At 38.0% G+C, this 23,311-nt stretch overlaps 1 protein-coding gene across 1 annotated transcript; it reads left to right on the top strand.

Annotated features, from left to right (window-relative positions):
• The first annotated feature begins 289 nt into the window (after positions 1-289).
• Ndfip1 (Nedd4 family interacting protein 1) lies at positions 290-22,575 on the top strand. Its single transcript, XM_013512124.1, has 8 exons — positions 290-333; positions 2,590-2,696; positions 6,619-6,749; positions 9,725-9,812; positions 10,555-10,679; positions 12,473-12,539; positions 15,926-16,031; positions 21,566-22,575. Exons 1-7 carry the CDS (start codon positions 290-292, stop codon positions 16,027-16,029), a joined length of 666 nt encoding a protein of 221 aa, XP_013367578.1. The 3' UTR covers positions 16,030-16,031; positions 21,566-22,575.
• The last annotated feature ends 736 nt before the right edge of the window (positions 22,576-23,311 follow it).

Genomic DNA, 23,311 nt, shown 5'->3' with positions numbered 1-23,311 from the left:
TGATGTTTTTTTTTCTTCACCAAAGAGAAAAGTGAGATTTCTGAGAAGGTTGGAATTTCTTTCTCTGTTATATCTGTTACTGTCATGTGGGGGATGATCAAATTTCACATTTCCAGGTTGCTAGGAGAAAGCTTATTTTATGGATAGTGGCATGGAAGACCTCTTGTCCTCTTTATTCTTTGAACGTCTGTATTTCTTAGAATTGCCTTACTTCCTTTATGAAACCTAAATTATGCAGAGGAAACACGATTACTTTGACCAAGCTCAGGAAACCTGAAACAGGTTAGAAATGTCAAACCAGATTGAAGTAAAGGACATTGCTGGCTGCCATAGGTAAGGCAACATTCTTGAAAAATCATTTTTCCCTTGTTCTTGCTGCTGATTCTTACTTTTTTTTTTGCAGCTTTCTTGTGGCATAAGATTGAGGGGGTTGGGAAAACCTTTTCGAGAGCTTCAGATCATGTTAAACCAGTGATTCTGGTGAACCATAGTCTCAGGAACTCTTAAAATAATCCACTGATTTGGTGTCCCAAGATACTTGGCTTTACTGTGGCTATTTTGCCCATATTCTTTCATTTACAAGAGAAATTACTTTAGGTTAAAATAACTTATTTTGGAAGTGCCTTAAATTTAAGATTAGATTACTAAGAGTTCAAAGTACAAGCCCATGTGATGGATACTGATGAGAGTATGGCACAGGAAAGAATCATTTGAAGTTGAATTCTTGCAGTATTCATCAGAAATGTTTTGTTAGTGTCTGAGATGGTTGGTTAAAATTTAGTGGATTAGGGAGGTTTGTTTTGTTTTTTTTTTTGTTTTTGTGGTGCTGGTGTTTGAACCCAGGGCCTTGTCATGCAAGGCAAGAACTCTACCACTGAGCCACATCCCCAGCCCAAGTTAGGGTTTCTGCTTCAGGTTATGACACCTCAGGCCCTCAGTTGGTCTGTTTCGTTTCATGATAGAGTACTTTGTTAACAGTATGGTTTAGAGTGTGTATTTTAAAAGTGCCTCAGTTGACTCTGCATTTCATGATGATAATGAAGCCAGGATCAGATCCCTAAATTGGTTGTATCAGTAAATATTCTGTTATTGCTTTGCAGATTGACCCCCAGTCTCAGCCAGTTCATCTTTTAAATAAATGTAATCTGTTGTCACAGAGGAAAGAATTTAAGAGATGTCTTTGTTTTATGACTTGTATAGATTATTCATACCACAAACAGCAGGCAAATACATTTTCAGTGTAGGTTATTTAAAATAACCGAAAGGGGGCTGAGTATTATCTCGTGGTCGAATGCTTGGTTTAACATGTCCAACGCCCAGAGGTCGATCTGTATCACTAAAATGAAATAAAATAACGTAGCTGAAGATTTGTCCATCAAGAAAACTGCTGAGGTAGGGTGGATGGAGATGTTATTGGCAGAGGTTAGAATGTTATGTTTTCATAATTGTCCCAATTATGTAACATTTAATTTCTATGTGTAAATCAAATATAATGGTAAACCTTGATTTGCCCATGGTTTATATTTATCCTAACATTATTTTTCTAATTTAAAAAAAATGTTGCAAATAATAAGTTTTTGTTTGTTTTTTAGGAAATTTTTTTTTTTTTTTTTTAATTTTGGAACCGGGAATCAAACTCATGACCTCACAGTTGTCAGGCAAGCACTGTGCCACTGAGCTATACCCCGGCCCCTCTTTATTTTTTTGAGACAGGGTCTTGCTATGTAGTTCAGGCTGGCCTCGAACTCATAGCAATCCTTCTGCCTCAGCCTCCTGAGTCCTGGGATTACAGGTTTGTACCATGATGCCTGCTGCAAGTAATAAATGTTCATTACAGAAAATTAGAACATACATATAAATAACAAAAGCAGAAAAATTTCCTTATATTTCCGTGGTTTAGAAGTAACATGGCGCATGGGCATGGTGGTGCACTCCTGTAATCTCAGCACTCTGGGAGGCTGAGGCAGGAGAATCACCTTGAGTTTGAGGACAGCCTGGGCTACATAATGAGTTCAAGACCAGTCTGAATCATGTAGTGAGATTCTGTCTTAAACCTCACCACCACTACCAAAAGGAAATAACAGTGTTGATTGTGGGTGTCTGTTAAATCGTCTTTTCACTAGACATGTCTTCTTGAGACAGGGTCTTGCTGTGCAGTTCAGGCCAGCCTTGAGCTCACTTTGTAGCCCAGGCTGGCCTTGAACTCGCAATGATCCTCCTGCCTCAGCCTCCTGAGTGCTGGGATTTACAGGCGTGTGCCACCATGCCCGACTTATACCTTTTTTAAAAGCAAAATTTTATGATGTGTGCTGCTTGGTAAGTTGATTTTTTTCATATAACAGTTTACCATGAGTATGGAGGTCATCGTTTTTTCATTTTCTTTTTCTTTTTTTTATTTCCAGTACTGGGAATTGAACTCACGACCTTGCGCTTGCCAGGCAGGTGCTGTGCCACTGAGCTAAATCCCCAGGCCCTCATTTTACTTTTCATAATTGACTTTGTGAGAGCTTATTTTCAATTTTTCATTTCTTTTAGCTGTTCCAGTTTTTAGGTTGACACCTATCTAGTCAGCTTTATATGTCCATTAAGATCTGCACTTTTTATTCAGTTGCAGAATGAAGAAGAGCCTGGGGACCCGGAGCAGGTGGCAGGTGATGCTCCTCCACCTTACAGCAGCATCTCTGCAGAGAGCGCAGGTAGGCGACACAACAAGGTGCTGCGTGGACTCCTGAAATAACACTGACCTCTACACCATGCCGAGTGTGTGTTTGTTTGTATTTGCTTTTGCATTCTTAAACTGTCTTTGGCTTTATTTTTATTTTGAAGCCTAATGTAAAAGAAATTCACATTGTTGTTCTGAGAAACAAATGAAACCTCATTTTAAATAGATTTTGGCTTTTGTTGTTGTTATTTTGAGACAGGGTCTCACTGTATCCTTCAGACTGGCCTTGAGCTCACCATGTAGCCCGGGATGGCGCCAGACTTGTGGTGTCCTTCAGGCTGGGATTACAGGCATCCGCCACCATGCCCAGCAGAGATTTTGGCTTTTAAATAGAGCTTAATTTCAATCTGACTGACTCTTCAGGTAAAGGAAGTAGAAATTCAGGAACTGAGTGATCATCTAGTTTTTGTTTTTTGATCATTTTTTATTAGCGATTTTTTCCCCTTTTAACCTATTTTTAAAATTAGTATATGTTTTTGATTCATAATAAATACATGCATTGTGGGGAATTGGTGCACTTACAGATCGCTCCTTGGTCCTTCTGCGTTCCTTCCTGTCGCTTCCTTTTTCCGTCCTCTCTGGATCCCTTCCTGTCTCCACATGGTCTGTTTTGCCCTGAGTGATTCTAGTATCTATAGCCAGGAATATACTGTGTCTTTCATGCTAGTCAGTTCTTGTTTTTGTTTATCCAGTCCTGGGAATCAAAGCTAGCAGCACTCTACCTTTGAGGTACATTCCTTGCAGCAACATCTCCAGTCCCTCCCCACTTTTTCTTTTTTAATTTGCAGACAGAGTTTTGTTAAGTTGCCCAGACTGGCCTCAAATCTGCAGTCCGCCTGCCTCAGCCTCCCAGGAAGCTGATATTGTAGGTGCGTACCACCATGTCCAAGTATGCTAGTAGATTTTGTTTCTTTTTAGACTGTTGAGATTGAACTCAGGTCCTTTGCACTGAGCTACATTCTCATCCCTTTCTATTTTTTTATTTTGAGACGGTCTTACTGTTATCCAGGTAGGACTTGAATTTAGAATCCTCCTGCCTTGGCTTCTTAGAGTGCTGAGATTACAGGCATGTGCCACCATGCCTGGCTAATGCTAGTAAATTCTTAATGAAAAAAACGAAGTTTGCCAGCTCTTTCATACTGTTCTGATAGTTTAAACTTCTTGTTTAGCCTTTACTCTTCACATTTTTATGCTAGATTAGCCTTTGATGTTCATGTGTATGAGTGAAAGGGATATGGGGGAAGAAGAAATGTCAGTAGTTGAGAACCTAACCAGTTCTACTATAATTTCTCACCAGTTTTGATAGAACCTCTTTCATAATCTCTAAAACAGGCAAATGCCTGACCCCTACACTGCTGCTGAACCCTCCCTGCTACCAGGATACGTAGGCAAATTGAAGATACCATGCATCTCTGTAGACACAGCCCTGGAATCCTTTGCAGTAGAGCGCTTGCAGTAGTTATACCATCAATTAATGTGAGATTAAATCTGTTGGTGGTCTCTGATTCTGAGGCTGCCACTAGTTATGTAGGACATAGCTCAGATAGTGTTTCACTTCAGTTTGTGAACTCTTAGATTAGTTCTGTTGTATTTCTGTTTCATTGTATAGTTACGTTTTTTTTATTTGTAAACAACTGAAACTAACCCTGCTAAATTTAAGATTTTGGAGAAATTCTAGATTATCTCATATAACCAAGTCAACATCAATACTTGGAAAGAAATCACAGTGTCGTCTCCTGTTCACTCTTTTCTGTCCAGACCATAAATACTGGTCCTCCATTAAATGTACCTGGTGAAAACCCTAATGCATTAATAAGAATTTGGGTTGTTTTATTAATGATGAAAAGTCCTTCCCATTTAGCTATTCAGAATCATACTGTAATTTTTTACCTGAATAGTGTCTGAGTTCCTACCTTCTTTAGTTATAAAACTTCTGACCAGGGCCAGGGGGAATATAGCTCAGTGGCATAGCACCTGCCTGGCAAGCATGAGGCCCTGAGTTCGATTCCCAATATCAAAAATAAAAAACTTCTGACCATTTTAGATAGAACTCTTTTCTTAGTTGGTTCACTTTCTTATTCACTTAATGTCTTTATATTCTTTTAAATTATCTTTATAATTTAGGGATTACAACTGTACGTGGTGGCTCATGCCTGTAATCGCCTATAATCCCCCCACTCGGGAGGCTGAGGCAGGAGGATCATTGTGAGTTCAAGACCAGTCTGGGCTACAAAGTCAAGGCCAACCTGAACTGTGTAGCAAGACCCTGTCTCAAAAAGGCAAAAAAAAAAAAAAAAAAATTAGGGATTATAACAAGAAACATTCTCTATTCATTGAGAGTGTAGAAATTTATGATTGAAGAGTAGGTGCTATGTATCCTGCCCCCACTTTATTGTCAGGTGGCCCAACCTAATGCAGCCAGCATGAGATCCCTTCTTTGTGTTTGTGTTTGTCTTGGGGCCTGAACAGTAAATAACAAAGCTTCTTGAGCCTGATATAAGGTAAAGATAAGCTGTTTCTGGAATACAAGCCTAGAGAACACTTTCTTAACTGCAGTCTGAGTTTTGTGATATTTCATCTTAATACTCAGAGGCCTTGAAAAAATACTGTTGTGTGTGTTGTTGGCCTGAGCAAGAACAGTTGATGTTTTATTAATGTGCCTAGAACTAAATTCATATATTTTAATAGCTTATTTTTTGTTTTCTCCATATGCAGTAATGTCATCTGTAATTGACGGTTATTTCTTCCTTCCTATTCATTTTTTTTTTCTTTTTGACTTTAGTGGTACTAGAGATTGAACCCAGGGATGCATGTGTGTTAGGCAAACGTGCTGTCACAGAGTAACACCACAGCCTCTTTCCCAGCTCTTACGTCTTTCATTTTCTTGCCATTTTGTACCATCTAGGTAGGACTTACACTTTGGTTAGTAGTGGTGAGAGCGGTAGTAGGCATTATCTCATTCTCTAACATTAGGGAAGAAAGTATTTAGTAATTTAGCACTATGACATTTGCTGCTTTTTATTTGGTAGATATTTGTGATCAAGTTGAAGTTTTATTCCTATTTTGCTAAGTATTTTAGTGGGTATTGAATTTTATCCACCTTTTCTATATCAAGGTAAAATATTTTTCTCTTTTTTGTGTTAATAAGATACATTATATTGATTGACAATTTCAATAATGTAGCAAAAACTAGGCATTAATTATAATTAAAGAAATACTAATGTTGATGCACTATAGGAATTCTTCAAAAATTTAAATTTAAAAATTGTGTATACATTTAATCCACTTACAAATGCATTTTTGTTGATTATATTGAATCTTCTATAATAGAGTCAGTGAAAATGCAGATGTGGTGTAAAGAAAATGAAAGATTTCATAAAGATAAATAATTGTTCTGTAGCTGAATTACTTTTAAGCGTATCAGAGAGAACAGTATATGCTAAGAAATAATGTAAGAGAGTCAAAGTGCCAAAACAAACCTGTAAGGAATTAATATTAAGCTTTTTTTCCCCTTGAAGTTAATTTTCCTGTTTGACAATAGAAAGAAATCAGAATACAGATTTACACACACATTTAAAACAAATGTTTTCTTTATTTATGTATTAAGATTACATGCCTTTTGAGAACCCACATGGTGGTCTAAAGTAGTGTTTCAAAAGCATTTAGAAGGCTACAAAGTGAGCCTGGCCTTTAAGTAACTGAGAAGTGGATACATTTTAAAAATCACCCCCAGGTTCTTATATTCAACTATAAATATCTTTTGGTTCAGTTATTGTACATGTACTCTTAGGGAAATGCCTGGGTTTAGTTAGCCTCAATTGGTGAAAATCCTTTTTTTTTTCTCTTTACATAAGCTAATTAATCATCAGATATTGTGACTTCCTTTTTTTCTTCAGCATATTTTGACTACAAAGATGAGACTGGGTTTCCAAAGCCTCCGTCTTACAATGTGGCTACAACACTGCCTAGTTACGATGAAGCTGAGAGATCCAAGGCTGAAGCTGCCATTCCCTTGGTTCCTGGAAGAGTAAGTATAATTTGCTATGCTGAGTGCTTGATGGGCAGCTTTATGGGAGTTAATTTGTTTTTGTTACCCAGTTTTGAGTTACTAGGGTTGATTAGAGAGAATTCAGTTTTTTTGTTTGTTTTGTTTTGTTTTGTTTTGTTTTGACAAAACTTAAGACCTTGTGCTTGCCAGGCAAGCGCATTTGTGCCACTGAACTATATCTCCGGCCTGAGTTCAGTTAATTTTAAACAAATACATTTTCTTTTCAGATAATAAACATCTCTTTCTGAAAATGATGAGACACAGAGGTATAAGTAAGCAGAAAATGACATTACACTAGCTGGTTTTCCCTGTTTCTAAGACTACTATATGTCTCTCTGCTTTCTTAGATCTGCTGGGGTAGCTGAAACACCTTCGAGTGGGAGCTGACTGAGGAAGTACATTGACTTTCCTGAGTCTGCCTACTGAAAACTGTGGTGTTATGGGTAGATAGGGAGATCTCTAGAGAAAGGTACTCATAAAAGGGATTTTAACGGTCATATAGATGAACTTTGTGCTCCAGCAGTTCAGGTCATACCGTTTATAGGGATACAGTGAGATGAGATCCACCTAGCATGTTGTTGATTTGTGGAAGTTAGGGTAGGATGTGATGTGAGCCTGTAATGCTTTTGGGTACTCTTGGCTCTTGACATTAGACTCGTTTGTAACTGGTACAGATGTGGTTTCATAAATATTTGTGCAGATGGACGTGATTAGGGCCTTGGGCCAGATAATGGGTGAATGAAGGCAGGATACAGTCCCCAGGAATGTGGAGGTGATTAAGGCACTAACTTGGAACCTTGGCGGGAAATTGGAGAGATAAACAACAGCAAAAGCCTAGTCTGACAGTGCACTGGAATAGGCCCTAGAGGTTCCTCTGGCTTTAGGGCAATACCTTTATTTATAAACTGTACCTATTATAAGGAGTAGTGGTCTGAAAACCCCAGCTTGGAAGAAATAGTTTATGAGCCTGGTCTAGGCTGAACTTACATGTAATCTGCATTCAGATCTTGTACATGCCAGGGAAAAAACATTAAACCTCATGGAAATTATTGTCTGAGGACAAAACAGTCATAATGTAACAGCTGTATATTGGAAGCAAACATGCTAAGTACTATGCTGGATGCTCTTATATATTTTGTATATTGTTTCCACCAGATGCAAAAATTTAGGGCCAGAGCGATGAAGTAATTTGCCCAAAGTCATCTGGTTAATAAGTAGCAGAAGTGAGTCAACTTCAGGAAAACTAGACTCCGAAGGGCTTCCTTATATGTTTTGCTGTATTCTGCAGAACTGTTGGGATATGGTGAATATAGAAATGTAGAGATTAATTATGATTGCTTACACAACTCTTCAGAATTCTTTTGACAAGTAGAAGCTTATTAAAGGCTCTATTAATCAGCAGACATATGTGGCACTTATTTCCCTAGAAGATGCTATATATTTTGCAATGTATAACTGAAAAGTTTTTGATTAGGAATATGGAGGGATTATTGTGTTTTAGAAACATAAATCTGGCAAGAATTTGTGGAGAGAAATTGTTAATAGAAGAGATATGAAGGACAGGAAGAATAGAAGACATTTATAGTATTTGCAGCTTTATCCATGTATTTTAAGAGTATATCTCTGAGTACTTATCACAAAACTCTTTCTGCTAAGTCAGAGCAATGATATTTAATATTTTAAAGGTTTATAAAATGAATGCATTCTTGTAAAAATTGCAAACCTGGTGGGTGCAGTTATAAAAAGATGCTGTCACTGACACTTCCTTTACTGTAGTGTACACTCACAGGAGAACTGCTAGGTACAGTTTGGTATGGACTCTCCTGGTCCATTTTCTGTGTAGGAAAAGTTTTGATTGTCCTTAGAACATTTTATTTTTCATTTGAAGAACCATGTTTGAAGTAGGTAGCACTCTTACACTTTTAAATTATATTGTGTTACTTTTAAATATCTCAGTACATACCTGTGTCAGTTGGAAAGATAGTCCACCTATGTTGATACTGGTCAGGATCATGGTCTTCTAGAACTACAATACTATCTTCAAGATAGGATTGAAAGGATCTTATCTGCCAATAATATTAGAGATAGGGTTTGGTTTGATTTGGTTTTTGGTTTTTGGTTTTTTTGAGACAGAGGCTTAGCATGTAGTTCAGTCAGGCCTTGAAGTCACTATGTAGCCCAGGCTGACCTCTAGTGGCAATCCTCCTGCCTCAGCCTCCTGAGTGCTAGGAGAGTATATTTTGGATCTGTGTACCAATACAAACAAGCTAATGTAGTTGATTCCAAGACAACTCTATATGGACTCTTAGGTATGCTTACATTTTCTGTGTTCCTCGCCCCCTCCAAAGCTGGTCAATTTTATCTCCATAGTAGACCCTGATTACTAGTACTGTGGGCCAGTGGTGGTAGGCTGTTTGTTTCATTGAAAGCTCTAAAAACTTCACCATCACGGCTGTAAGTCCTAAACATACCCTAGACTACGGAGATTGTAGCATCTTAGCCAAATATATAGGTAATTTTTTTTTTCATTTGTGGAAATATATTTTTAAAAAGAAAAAGAAAATAACGTGAACTTTTAATGCTTGAAGTGCATTGCTATAAGAATTCGGATTGGGACTAGCTGTGTATCTTAGACCTCATGCTTAGCATGCGTGAGGGCTTTTGGTTCAATCCCAAGCACCAAAAATAATTTGGATTGTAAAATGAAAGAGGAAACATTCATTTAGAAAACTACAGAGATAGAGAAAAGATTTGTTTCAGCTGTAATTATTTCTTACATATAATGCAAAATAAAAATTTTAACATATACTGAGCCTCTAATGCTTATAGCTATGAATTGAATCAGAGCAATAAATTTTGTCCTTGTTGCTCATACCTGCCCTATTATTTTTCTTGCTGTCTTTCCTTTGCCTAAAAATAATTTATTATTAATTTACCTTACTCTTTTTATTTAGGATGAGGATTTTGTGGGTCGGGAGGATTTTGATGATGCTGACCAGCTGAGAATAGGAAATGATGGGATTTTCATGTTAACTTTTTTCAGTAAGTATGTACACACAGCAGAGTCACTTCCTTCAAACCAGAGTGCTTTGGATTAGCCTATGAAAAATATAAGGCAGTAGTGGTGCTGCATTTTTACATGAGCTAGTCTTCATCTTTTAGGTCTGCAGGGCTTCTTAGCATTGCTCCTATTCATGCTCAAATGCCCTTTTGATGGAATTTTTCTGAAAGGTTCTATTGTGTGATAGATCAAAGTCAGGCTGATTTTTCTCCCTTTTTTTGTATTTCTTTTTTCATGAGCTTCACTTAGATATCAGCAGTTACTTCATTTGCTTTATTAAAAACAAAATGCAATAATTTTAGAGGTGATTTTATGTAAACTTAAGAATTCACAGGGCAGGAAGATGAATCACTTGAATCAGATGATTTGAGAGCATTAGCACTTTGATGTCCAAGACATTTATTTATTATTTATTTATTTAATACACTGCAAAGAGCATAGATCCTGAGTACACAGTTTAGTGAATTTAAGCCTTTTTTTTCCTTAAGTGAATAGCAATAAACATAATCGTGTAAAACATGCTTGTCAGAGAAAGCATTTTCTTCTCTTGTTTAGAGGGGAAGACAGAAAGCTGGGTGTTTGGGTGGAGGTGGGTAAGGGCTGTGAAGGGCAAGTTGTCTTTTATCCTTGGGAAAGTCATTCAAGCTGAGGCAGATGTAAAGAGCGCTTTTGTTCCTTGGCTAACAAGACATGCCTGAATCTTTTCCCACTCTGCTTTTCTAGTGGCATTCCTCTTCAATTGGATTGGATTTTTCCTGTCTTTTTGCCTGACCACCTCAGCTGCAGGAAGGTATGGGGCCATCTCAGGATTTGGTCTGTCTCTAATTAAGTGGATCCTGATCGTCAGGGTAAGTTACAACAGAAAAGATAAAGTCTGCCAAGAGACAATAATTAAAATGACTTTGACTCTTGTTTTGTTTTTTTGAGAGAAAAAAACAACAACAAAGATAAAAACAAAACAACATAAAAATAAAAACAATACAGAATTTCAAAACAAGATGATAGGAAATTAACAGTGGTTGTTATATTACATTTTGTTATCTTCAATGAAGTTGCTCAGATTATCAGATGTAAGAATGCAAGAATTTTGTTCTTTAAAAATTATCTCAACTTCTTTTTTCTTTCTGCAGCCCTTGCACTGAACAGTACCCTGCTCCCCTTTGAGCCAGGGTCTCCCTAAGTCACTGAACTGCTCAGGCTACACTCAAACTTGTGATCCTCCTGACTCAGCCTTCCAGAGTGCTGGGATTACAGGCATGTGTTACCGTGCCCAGCTTACATCAACATTTAAAATTACATTTGGTTTCATGATGAAATTGAACCAAAGTCAGTTGCAAGTGGTTTACTGCTTTCAAATTTTATAAAGAAGTATAGTGGATATTGGTCTGTTTTATAGGTTGTTCACCAACTCCTGGCTTTGTTTTTAGTGCTTATAACAATGTGTACATACACTCAGAAGTTGTTTTTGCAATGAAAAGGTTATCACGTCTGTGTGTTATCAAAAGTAGGCACTCTCATGCATTCTTCTGGAATTATAATTACCTTTCTCCTTCCTCACCCTGCCACCCTCCATCCTTCCTCCCTGCTTTCCAGAATTACGCCAAAATATTTGGGGATCCAAAAGTGTTCAACTCTTACTCTGTTAGGGGTCAGCCTGTAAAATAAAGAGATGGATGTCTTCATTGATTTGGGAGTTACCTGTTAAAGTCGCATGAAATAACTTAAACTTCCCAGAGATCTTAGCTTTAAAAGTATTTTCTAGCTGGATATGCTGTTGTACACTGTAATCTTCGTCCCCAGGAGCCTGAGGCAAGAGGGTTCTGAGTGTGAAGCCAGCCTGGGCTACATAGTAAGGTTAAAACCAGCCTGGATTATATAGTGAGACCCTGTCCCAAAAAGACAAACAAAATTTGAAGTATTCTCTGAATTCAGTTATGTTTATTGCAAGTGCCAGCCTTACAGACAAAACCAATGTATTCCTCATAAATTGGCATACCAGCCAAACAACTGGCTTTAATTGGGTGAGCAAAGTGAAATTATCATGGAGACATAGTTCTAGAAGGGCAAATACTGTGTGAGTAAAACTTTCTTAAAAAACAAATTTTGGCCAGGCATGGTGGCACATACCTGTAATTCCAGCACTCAGGAGGCTGACGCAGGAAGATCTTCGGGAGTTCGAGACAAGCCTGGGCTACAGAGTGAGCTCAAGACGAGCCTGTACTGCATAGTGAGACCCTGTCTCAAAAAGACAAAAGAAAAAATTCGTATCCTTTCAAAAACTTTAAAGCTGGTAGCGAAAGGAAACATTTGCATTTGTCACAACTTTCATATCAGTAATACATAAAACATTTTTTGAGCTGGGCATGGTGGTGCACACTTGTAATCCCTGCAGTGAGGCTGAAGCCGAAGATTGTCAGGATTTCAAGGTCAGCCTGGGCTACATAGGGAATTCTAGCCTGGCCTGAATTACATAGTTGAGACCCTGTCTCAGAAAAAGAAACAAACATTTTTTGAAATTACTGTAAGGATGAGATGATAGCAGTGGTATAACAAATAAAAGCCTGTATTTTGTGTGTCCTTAAATTAATATAGGAAATTGTGTCTGTTAATGTGCTGTAAAGTGTTTGCCTCATTTTTCCAGTTTTCTACCTATTTCCCTGGATACTTCGATGGTCAGTATTGGCTGTGGTGGGTGTTTCTGGTTTTAGGTAAGTATTTTTAATGTAAGGTGAGAAAAGGTTAAGTTAAATTCCATAATTAAAATTGCTTTTAGTAAACTGTCTCATTTATTGTATATATGAATCATCAGTTACAAGTATAATTTTTTAAAAATGTTTCTTTCATAAAGATGAAGCAGTTGTCACCATCAAAGTAACATGCACATTCATGAAAGCTTTTTAGGGTTAGGTTTTTCCTAATCCATTTATCTATATTTCTCACCTCTGATCAGCAGGGCATACTAGTAAGGTGATTCTGTGGTCTGTAGATTTTTTTTTTCCACTGTTAATTATCGCCACAAAAGGTTCACAAACTAAACTTCAGTTTGCTTATAGACATATAACGAGTTGGACTAACTCATGGCCATATGTAGCTTATCTTTGGTTAGATCTGACAGTAAACAGCAGAAAATGTGTAGTCTCACTAAATGTAACTTCTCAAAGAACCATTATTGAGTTTCCAGAATTTTTCAGTTTACCATTGGGGAGAATAAGAATTATTTTTGAGTGTGTAGGAGGATTTTTAAAAATATGTCTAATTCAAGCTGTTAGTCTTCATATTATGTTTTTTGCTCTAATTATTTTAAATCTTTTCCTAAAAATTAAAGCAAAAAAAATGGATGAACTATTTTAATATGATTCTTCAGTATTTATGAAGAAATTATATATTATACAATAACAATCTACCATCACTGCTGTCATCTCTACAGAGCAATAGTAGGGCCATCTTGTAGCTGAATGATCATGTGGTTGACTTACTGTACATCTGTTACATCACTTCCTCCTGACCCCTAGTTTGGGCCTTCTTGTCTCCTTTGACTAGTGCCCACCAGGTGCTTAAAAGATTCACTTAAGCTGAAAGAACCATGCATCACTGACTCTAAATTTTACTTAGAAAATGCAAGTCATCCATCACATCACCCTCCCCCGATAGCGTTGTCTGCTATACTATTGGTCATTGGAATTCCAGTAATTCCAGGAAGAGAAAGAAAGAGTGATTTTTTAATCTTCCCTTGATTATTAAGTTTAATGATAAAAATGATTGACAAGGAGAGTAACTTATGAGGAATAACTCATTGGCTTGGTTATGCTTTAAACTGTACTTTTAAGGGAGACCCTCACCACCTCTCTTCACTTGAGCTGAAGTTAAATAAAATCCTGAGTAGAGCAAAGAGTCATTAAGCATATTTTCAGGTTAATTGTTTGTAGCATAAATTATTTAAATAAATTAATGTTGATTTTCTTTCTGTATTTAGAGCCTTATGGGGGATGAACGTATATACTTTATCACTGATCATTCTTCCACGTACTGTTTACTTATAAGCAGAAAGTGCTGGGGCTTCAGATACACCTATTTACTTGCCGCGGTGTTGGCTCAGTGTAGGGGCTTCTCTTTACACAGAACCAGCTGTAGGAGTTTCTCCTGCTGGGGCAGAGCTCTCAAGCTGGCAACTCTGACTTGCCTCTCACCTTCAGCTGGGTTTGTTTGTTCCATGGTCATTTAAAGTTTTTAAAATTAATTGTCAGTACTTAAAACTCAAGATTTTTCACATAAGAGATCTGAATTTTTAAATTTTTCTTAGAAGTTGGAATAGCTAGCAGAACTGGTCTATATTTATCCATTGTACTTTTTGGCTGGAGCTGAGGTGGGAGTAGCTGACCACCCCACCCCACCCCACCCCCGCCTTAAAAAAAAGTGAGGCTTTGTGCTCTCCATTTTAGAAGGCTCCCCTTTGACTCAGACCCTTGTTCTGTAGTTTTGTGCTTTTGGTATCAAACAGAATGGTATTCACCAAACTCAGCACTGACAATGTTTGGTTATTGCCAGAAACCATTTCTCCTGTGCTGAGTATAGAGTGTCCACCACTGGGTGTGGTGGTGCACGCCTATAATCTCAGCACTTGGGAGCTGAGGCAGGAGGATCGCTGTGAGTTTGAGGCCAACCTGGGCTACAAAGTGAGTTCAAGACCAGCCTGAAGTGCATAGTGAAACCCAGTCTCAAAGTGACAAAAAAAAGTTTCCACCACTGAATATAATTTAAAATGTGTCCTAAAGAAAGTTGAACAATTGCCTGGGGCTAGGCAAAGGGGAAGAGGGACTAGGCGAATTAGGACTAGCAGTCCTAAGGCTTTCAGGGAGTGATGAGTATGTTTTAGAATTTTTTTTTTTTTTTTTTTTGGTTTTTCTCCGGTACCGGTAACCGAACTCACGACCTTGCACTTGCCAGGCAGGCGCTTTGCTGCTGAGCTAAATCCCCAGCCCATGTTTCAGAATTATATTATAGCTAGAGGGTTATACAAGTCTATAAGTATACTAAACCCAGTTATGATACAAAGTGAACTCTATGATATATGAATTGTATCTCAGTAAGGGTGTTTTAAAATGTTCCTAAGACCCAGGGATCAGCCAGGTGTGCTGTGCATGCCTGTGATCCCAGCACTTGGGAGGCTGAAGCAGGAGGATTTCTAGGAGTTTGAGGCCAGCCTGGGCTACGTAGTGAATTGAAGATCAGCCTGGACTTCATAGTGAGACCCTGTCTCAAAAAAAAAAGACTCAGGAATCATCTCTGAAGGAAGGTCAGGAGTGTGTACATTTCCATTGAATAGGGCACCATCACCCCTGTCCCAGCCCCCGTGGGTCCCTTTGAAGAGGTTTAAACTTCTGTGGATTAGTAGATTCTGGTGCAGTTGTACAAAATTAGCCTTAGGCAAAAATGAAGATCAGTGGTAGTGCACTTGCAAAGATAGGTAGGTGGGTAGACAGACTGACTTATATGTGAGTGACCAGACAGACACATAAATTCAACCTTAATAAAAGTGGAGATAGCTCAAAATTGAGAATATGAGAACTATTGTAATAGGTAGGAGGATCCTGACATCTAGTGGACAACATTATGTACTGTCAACAGAAAAAAAACAAAACAAAAAAAAAAACCACTGAAAGGGTACATAAATCTCTCCCACTGCGCCCTTAATTTGAGAAAAACAGTTCTAACCTCTCATTTTTTGAGTTAATTATCTTGTAGTGATGTTTTTAGAATACAGTAGGTTTTGATGTGCTTCTCCATGAGATTTCCAAATATAAATATTTGACCCCATTTTAGTTTTATTTCCTTTTTAGACCAATTAAATTCTGAATGTACAAAAGAAAGTTGATGTTTTTACTCTTAAGGTTATGTTTTCTCATTGAGGAATTTATAATTTGGTATGAAAATCTTTTCGAAGTGCTGAAGGAAATGTTTCTTGTTAAAGCCTTTAGCTTTCTATTAAAGCCTTTAGCAGAAAAATGACAGGGTATTGCTATCAGGAAGAATATTTCTGGAGAGGAAACTTAACATGGAAAGTGTAAATTCATTGTTGACTTTTTTTTTTTAATAGGCTTTCTCCTGTTTCTCAGAGGATTTATCAATTATGCAAAAGTTCGGAAGATGCCGGAATCTTTCTCAAGTCTCCCCAGGACCAGAGTTCTCTTTATTTATTAAAGGTATTTTTTAAATGTGTTCTAGCTCACTGTAATCATGTGATGCATTTCAGATTTCCATTCTGTTTTAGAGTAAAGGTAGATGGTAGGGGATACAGAGGAGGTGTAGAAGGTACAGTGCCTGCCTCTTTTGCAGTTTCTAGTTTGGGGTGGAGAAGTGAACAAAAAGCTGTTGTAAGGGCAAATGAGAAAAACTGCCGTAGGAGAAAATGTTATTTCACGTTTTGATGATGCAGAAGAGACAGGTAGCTATCAGGGAAGGGAGCCAGGATAGTGACTGTGTGATTAAAGCCAGCGTCCTGAAGCCACCGCTTACTTTTGTACCAGTTCCAGAGGACGTCATTCAGAAGTATCCTGCAGGCCTAACTAGTAAGCACACAGGGCCCCTTAACCCAGAGTGGAGAGAACGTAAGCTTGGGCTGCTGTCAAGCCCACCAAGGCTTCTGTCTTTTAAAATTAGTCATTGAGCCTTTCCTAGTGTCTTTTTCAGGTTCACACCCAGATATTTTCACTCTGGTGAGGAAGGTTCAGTCTCAAGGCAAAGAAGGAGAGAGAGGACCTTTCCCCTTGTCTGTAACAGGACTAAACCCTGCCAAGGTTCTTTGATTGACACCTGGCTTTTGCAGAGTCTGACTTCATTCTACATCAGCCACTACCTAAAGGAAGAGGTAGGGAACTTTGAAAAAGAGTGTACCAGAGAGAGCTCTCTAGTAAGACCTTCTAGGTCTTCTTGGACCTGGCTGTTTGTTTTTAGGGCTTCTGGGAACTATGTGGATGAAGGAGTGAACACTTCAGTGTCAGCTGAAGGCCTCAGGCAAGGGTTTGCAGCATGCGTGTAGCAGTTGTGACAAACCTTGAATGATAAGTAGAATTTCAACTAGTGGAAATTGAATAGTTGGGATTTCTGAATCATATTAGGCAGAGTGAGAGTCGAGCCAGAGAAGTATAAGGACATCAGCTCAATTGGAGCATAAAGGACTGTTGAGGCTCGAGGCTAGAAAGCCAGATTGGATCAGTGTTCTTAAATATCTTAAGTATTAAACCCATTTGCAGTGTAACTGTCAAGTTCATAGAGCTGCCCTTAACCCAGTGACAGGTTGGTGTAGTGCAAGGAGAAGCCCATGAGAACATCATACTGTTCTCTAGTCACTGTTGGGCTTCATAATTTGTGTAGCTAATCACTTACTAAGAGTGGAGTTCTAGTTTTGAAGACCGATTGTGATTGTATGCATCAAGAAAATGTATCCCCTGTATTTAATTCTCCTGGTAGTGGGACAGCATTGACAAAATACGATGACACCTTCTTTAATGTAACAAAAGGTTTTCCAAGCATAATGTAATCAAAATAACTACACCAATATTTATGAAGTTCTCCATTTATTAGACACTGTATTGAACATCTTACATGTATAATTAAAGTACTTAGGTAAGTAACACATGGCTTTAGCTTGCATTATAGTTTTCTTTAAGGGAATATGTTCTGTGTGTTTATGATTTTTTTAAGGGGAAAGAAATCTTACACTGCATATTTTAAAGGGTATGGATATCATGAATTTGAACTCACTCACAGAGTCTGGACACATCTGTACATGAACCACTGGCTTAGAAAAAATGAGTAAGGAGCCCCAGCATTCAGAGCTCCGGATTAAGCATTGGGAGGACTTACAGCATTCAGGCTTCTAATGGCTCCTTACTCATTTTTAGAGGAACCACAGAGGGAATCTGAAAATCCATAATATCCTATGGGACTGAGTGTCCTTTGTTCATTGAAAGGGGTCAGAACTCTCTACCCAGATCCAAATGTAGAAAGATCCAACCTTCTCTAGTTCCGAATAAATTTAGTTTACCTTAGTTAAATGATGCGCAGGAAAACCACCGTGTGAAGTGTGAAGGTTTTATTTTCTTTTGACTCTACTTTCTTTGATGGCAGTGTCACTAGTTACAAAGCCAAGTAAGTATAGGCTTACTTTGTGCCGGAAAGCCCACAGGTAGGGAATATCAAGAATAACTTCACTTTCAGCAGAAAAAATAATATTTCTTCCATGCTCTACTAAGAGTTGGCATTTTGCTAGAAGAGGATCTAAAAATAATGACTGTTTTGGCTACCCAAGATACAACACAAATAAACCAATCTTAAAATGATCACAAAAGACTGCCCTCTCTAACCAGCTAAAGCAGGTGGTATAAAGCCTAAGAAGGCTGCTGAGCTTGTGTTATTACTATCGGGAAGCAGTCTGGTCCCTTTCAGAGTTGCCTTAGGCCCCAAGTAGCTGGTGGGGTACATTAATTTTCTCAGTTAACTTGTTTCCCACTTCACAACAAAAGCCAGAAAGAACTGCTAAAAGGGGAAACAGTGGCACCAAGTGTATGTGACTGTGAGGAAGCAGAAGAAACAGATTGTTCCTTATGTATTGTTCACAAAGAAATAACTTTTTTACAAACACCTTTACCTGAAGCAAATGGTTAAAAAATGGGAAGTGTTCATACTTTTTCTTAATTAGTAGTTCACTGAAAAGTGTACTTTTGCTGGGTATGGTGGTGCACATCTGTAAGCCCAGCTACTCAGCAAGCTCAGCCAAGAAGGCAGATTGAAATCTGTAAGCCAGCCTGGGCAACTCTGTCTCAAAATCAAAAGGGCTGGGGATGTATTCAGTGGTAGAGTGTTTGCCTGCTATTATAGATGGGTTCAATTCTTAGTTGCAGAAGGAAAAAAAAAAAAGCACACCTTTATGGGATACTCGCTTTGGTGCTGCCAGGTGAAAGGAAGGTTGTGCCAGTAACTATGAGGTGGTAACATTTAACTGATTATTGCTGTGCTGCTTGTGTTATGCCAAAAGCACCTTCATATGTGCAGCATAATATTTTTTAAACTCTGTTACATGCAAAATAGAAGGGAAAATGTTCTTAAGCCCTGGCATTAATGAATGAGGGCTGTTCATAATTAAAAAGTGATTCCTATCTCCTAATCCTAACCCTTTTAGGGGTCAGGTATTTTCATTTTTTTTCCGTATGGCAGCAGTACTTCATTTTTCCCTTTCTGTAATTTTCCTCCAGTTCCCAGTACCTCTCTCACTAAAGGAAATTCATCTCAAGGTAAAGTTTGATTTAGAAAACTATGTTTTAGAAATGATGTTTCCCTTGGACTCTGCTTTCAGAAAGAAAAAAAAAAAAAAGCACATAATGTCCATGGAGAACTGGTTCAGTTGCCTTCCTCCCTTGAAATGATCTGTAGGCTATTGGTTAAATGATACGGTTCTCAGTGCTGTGTGTGTCATTGAAAACTCTGAAAGGTCCACCGTCCCTGGTATAGGGGATCCTCAGAGGGAAGCTGTAGGATTCCAAGCCCCTGAGATCTGTTTGTCTTCCAGCTCTAGTGTCTCTGTGATGCTGCCTTTCAGAACAGCCACCCACGCCCCACCCCCTGGCCTGGCAGCAGTGCTTCTGTAGCAGTCTTTTTCCTCTGGAGTTCGTGTGATGCTAGAGATTGCCTGTGGTAACCTATCTAGGTCTTCTTAGGAGATTTAAATAATTTTCAGGGATCTGTTAAAGCTATTTATGAAATAGTATCAGCGAAGGAAATGCTAGGGTGGTTATCAGTGCTCTTCTAAACTCCAGTGTGTTGACATTGTTTATCACTTTTCACCTGCTAATCACAAGTGATAAAACAGAGATTACTTGGGTTTATAATGACTCTGGCCTCATAATCTTTCATTTGATAGCAGTCTTCTAGTTTTCTGTTTTCCTGTTTCTTAGTTTTTATAGTTCCTTCTAATCTGATACCTTTCTTGGTGCTTTTTTTTGCAGGGGTGCTTTTTTGAGACAGGGACTTGCTGTAAACTCTTGCTGCAACTAAGAATTGAGGCAAGGGTCCTCCTGCCTCAGCCTCCCAAGTATTGGTATTACAGGTGTGCACCACCACGCCTAGCTCTGGTTTTTTTTTTTTTTCTTTTTTTTTTTTTTGAGACAGGGTCTGGATACGCAGTTCATTCTGGCCTTGAGCTCACTTGGTAGCCCAGGCTGACCTCAAACTCTGAATGATCCTGCCTCAGTCTCCCAAGTGCTGCGATTACAGGCATGCACCACCATGCCCAGCTCTTCCTACCTTTTAAAATGTCTCTGAATCTGAATAAAAGTTGCCCTTGTTTCAGTATCATTGGTTACTAAACACAACTGAATTTTGAGTTTGAAAAATTGTTCACAGTTCTTAAAGAATGTTTGTTTCCTGCAGTATTGTCCTTCCCCTGCATTTTGTCAACTTTTTAAAGATTTATGCTTTTAGTCTAATCAAAAAAGATATAAAAATGTTTCTTGTGGCTTTTACAGCAATCTGGAGTGATACGGAAGTATTCCAATTGTCACTCAGTGCTGGGTACCACAAAATAGTTCCCCATAAATATTTATTAAAGTTAACAATTTTTTTTTTTTTTCTGGTACCGGGAATCGAACTCACAGCATTGCACTTGCCAGGCAGGCACTGTGCCTCTGAGCTAAATCCCCAGCCCCCCTACGTTTCCTCTTCTAACGATACTTGTAGTTTTCTCCCATATTATTTCCTAAGAACCAAAGCAGCCAGGTGTGGTGGCACACGCGTATAATCCCAGCACTCAAGAGGCTAAGGCAGGAGGATTGTTGGTGAGTTCAAAGCCGGCCTGGGCTACAAAGTGAGATCAAGGCCAACCTGAATTGCAGTGAAACTCTATCTCAAAAAGACAAAAAAAAAAAAACCAAAAGAAAAAACCCACCAAAACAACTTACTATGCCAGTCCCAAAATACCTCAAAGAAAACTAAATTTAATAAAGGGTATGGACAAAGCTAGGGATGTGGCTCAGTGGCAGACAATTTTGGCTAACATCCACAAGGCTATCAGCACAATCCCAGCACCATGAAAAAATAATTACTTTGAGACCATATATATGTATGTCATGTAGATTCCTTTCTTAAAATTGGGAGTACATTATTTACTGTTTTCAGAGAAGCATGCCCCCAAATACACTGGCTTTTAAAAGAAAATTTATTTTTAAAGTATTTTGTGGAGTCTGTGATTTTATAGTTTTTAAAATTTTGCTGGTAGCATGACATCATTGACATCCTCAATGGAAAGCTCCCTGTGTGAGACCTGGCAGAGTTGTCAGGGGAAACCATAGTTTGAGTTGTGTTAGGGAAATTACCTGTGCACTTGAATTCTGTCCCAATTTTTAGTTATTGCCGTTAGGGTTAAATGTAGAATGAAAAATTGCTGCTTCCATTTTGTTCTTTTGCTAAAACAGAAAAGAGAGTGGGGAGAAACTGCTGACCTCATAGATTTTTAGAAAAAGAATACCAGTTCTTTCTAATTCTGGAGGCCTTGGTACTGTAAAGAACTAAACTGTTAATGTTTATTGAATACTTTGATGTCGGTATATAGTAATCTTAAAACTATGCTAAAATGCACCTCTCATGTCTCCAAACATCCTGCCTTCTTTTGTGACTACATCCTTCTCTTAGCCAAAATAACAAGCTAACTAGGATTTCACTATTCAATATCCTTCTCTGGCAGATGTTTTCTGGCAGACGCCTTCCTGCATTTATGAATTCCCTCTCAAGAAGCAAGAGAACACCTGCAGGAAATGAATCAAGATGCAGAACAGAGAAGTAATCACCTGCTTTAAAAAATAAAGTACTGTGGAAAAAGATCATTTCTCTCTATTTGTTCCTAGGTGTAAAATTTTAATAGTTAATGCAGAATTCTGTAATCATTGAATCATTAGTGGTTAATGTTTGAAAACACTTGCAGTCAAGTCTGTGATGTAGTAATAATGCTTTATGTATTGTTTGTAGTCATTTTAAATAGCATGAGCCATGTCCCTGTAGTCAGTAGGGGGCAACCTTGCTTTATTCATCCTCCATCTCAAAAAAAATGAATTTGGAATTAAAGACTTTAGTATAAGATATAAAGCTGGTTATTTTAAAGGGGTTTTCTCAAAAGTTAATACTTTCGTTATGATTGCAGTTCTGCTCATAATCCATACTTGCTGTTAAAATTAATCTAGAAATTAATTCTGTTGTACTATGTGTGAACACCTAGAAGCAAAATCATGGTATGAAATACATTAAAAGTGTGGTCAAAACATACATTCTTAATTGGTAAATAAGCGTTAATTTTTTATAGTCTATATTGAAAATTTTACAGTACCTTATTGTTCTGTGGTGTGTACCTAAGGAATTCAGAAAGTGTTGTTACTGCATAAACAGAAGGAACAAAGACAAATACAGCTTCATTACTAAAATGTAATTCTTGACAGTGTATAATTCTTGATACTCTGTATAATTAGAGTCCCAAAAGATGAGGTAACTAGGAGCAAAGAAAGAATTAGGTTGGAACTTTTGAGATGATCCCTAACATACTGTACTACTTGCTTTTACAATGTGTTAGCAGAAGCCGATGAATTAGAAGTGTAGAATGATGTGCTTTCTGCCCAAGTAGCAGTTCACCTTGGTTTGCTATATTAAAACTGTAAATACAACAGAACATTAATAAATGTCTCTTGTGTAGCACCTTTTACTGTAGATTAGTGTTTAATTTTTTTTGGTTTGCATTTATTGATTGCTGAAACAGTCTTCCTAATCTTACAGAATCATTTGGTGAATATTAAAAAAACTGATCTTGGGTCAGTTTTTCCTTTATTTTCTCTTCTTGCATGTCCTACGCCATAGATTCCTAAAAATGTATGTGAACACTGGTTCTGCCAAAGATAGGGAGGAAAATAGGGAGGAATTGTACAGACTTTAAATCATTCTGGAATTCTTGATAGTGCTTTACTCTGTAGACATGATCCTAATTTGCAGTGTTTTCCACATGTACTCTACATTTATCCCTTTTCTCTGTTGAAAGTAGCCCGTGGGCCAGCAGTGGTGGCAGTGTACACCTATGATCCCAGCACTTGGGTGGCTAAAGCAACAGGATCACCATGAGTTTGAGGCCAACCTGGACTACATAGTAAGACCCTGTCTCAAAGAACAAAACAAAACAAAAAAGAAGAAAGTGAGCAAGTAGCTTGTGGTTTGAGTCCCGTGTGTACCCAATTGAGGCTAAAGATTCTCTTCACTTTGATCTCTATTCTTGTTTGTATTAAATGTAGAGACCAGTAGTTCTTAAAATGTGGACCATATTCCATTTAAATTATATATAAAGAAAAAAATGGAGCAAGATAATCAAACTGCGTATACTAACCAACACTAGCTTGGTATGATAGCTGTAGATGTTCATTAACCTGCTGCCCATGAGTATCTGGAATCACATGAC

Source organism: Chinchilla lanigera, unplaced genomic scaffold (genome assembly GCF_000276665.1).
Source record: "Chinchilla lanigera isolate Chin_1 unplaced genomic scaffold, ChiLan1.0 scaffold00014, whole genome shotgun sequence".
In the NCBI taxonomy this organism is placed as follows: Eukaryota; Metazoa; Chordata; class Mammalia; order Rodentia; family Chinchillidae; genus Chinchilla; species Chinchilla lanigera.
The sequence above is the reverse complement of the archived record's forward strand: the minus strand, read 5'-3'. Positions and strand labels throughout refer to the sequence as shown.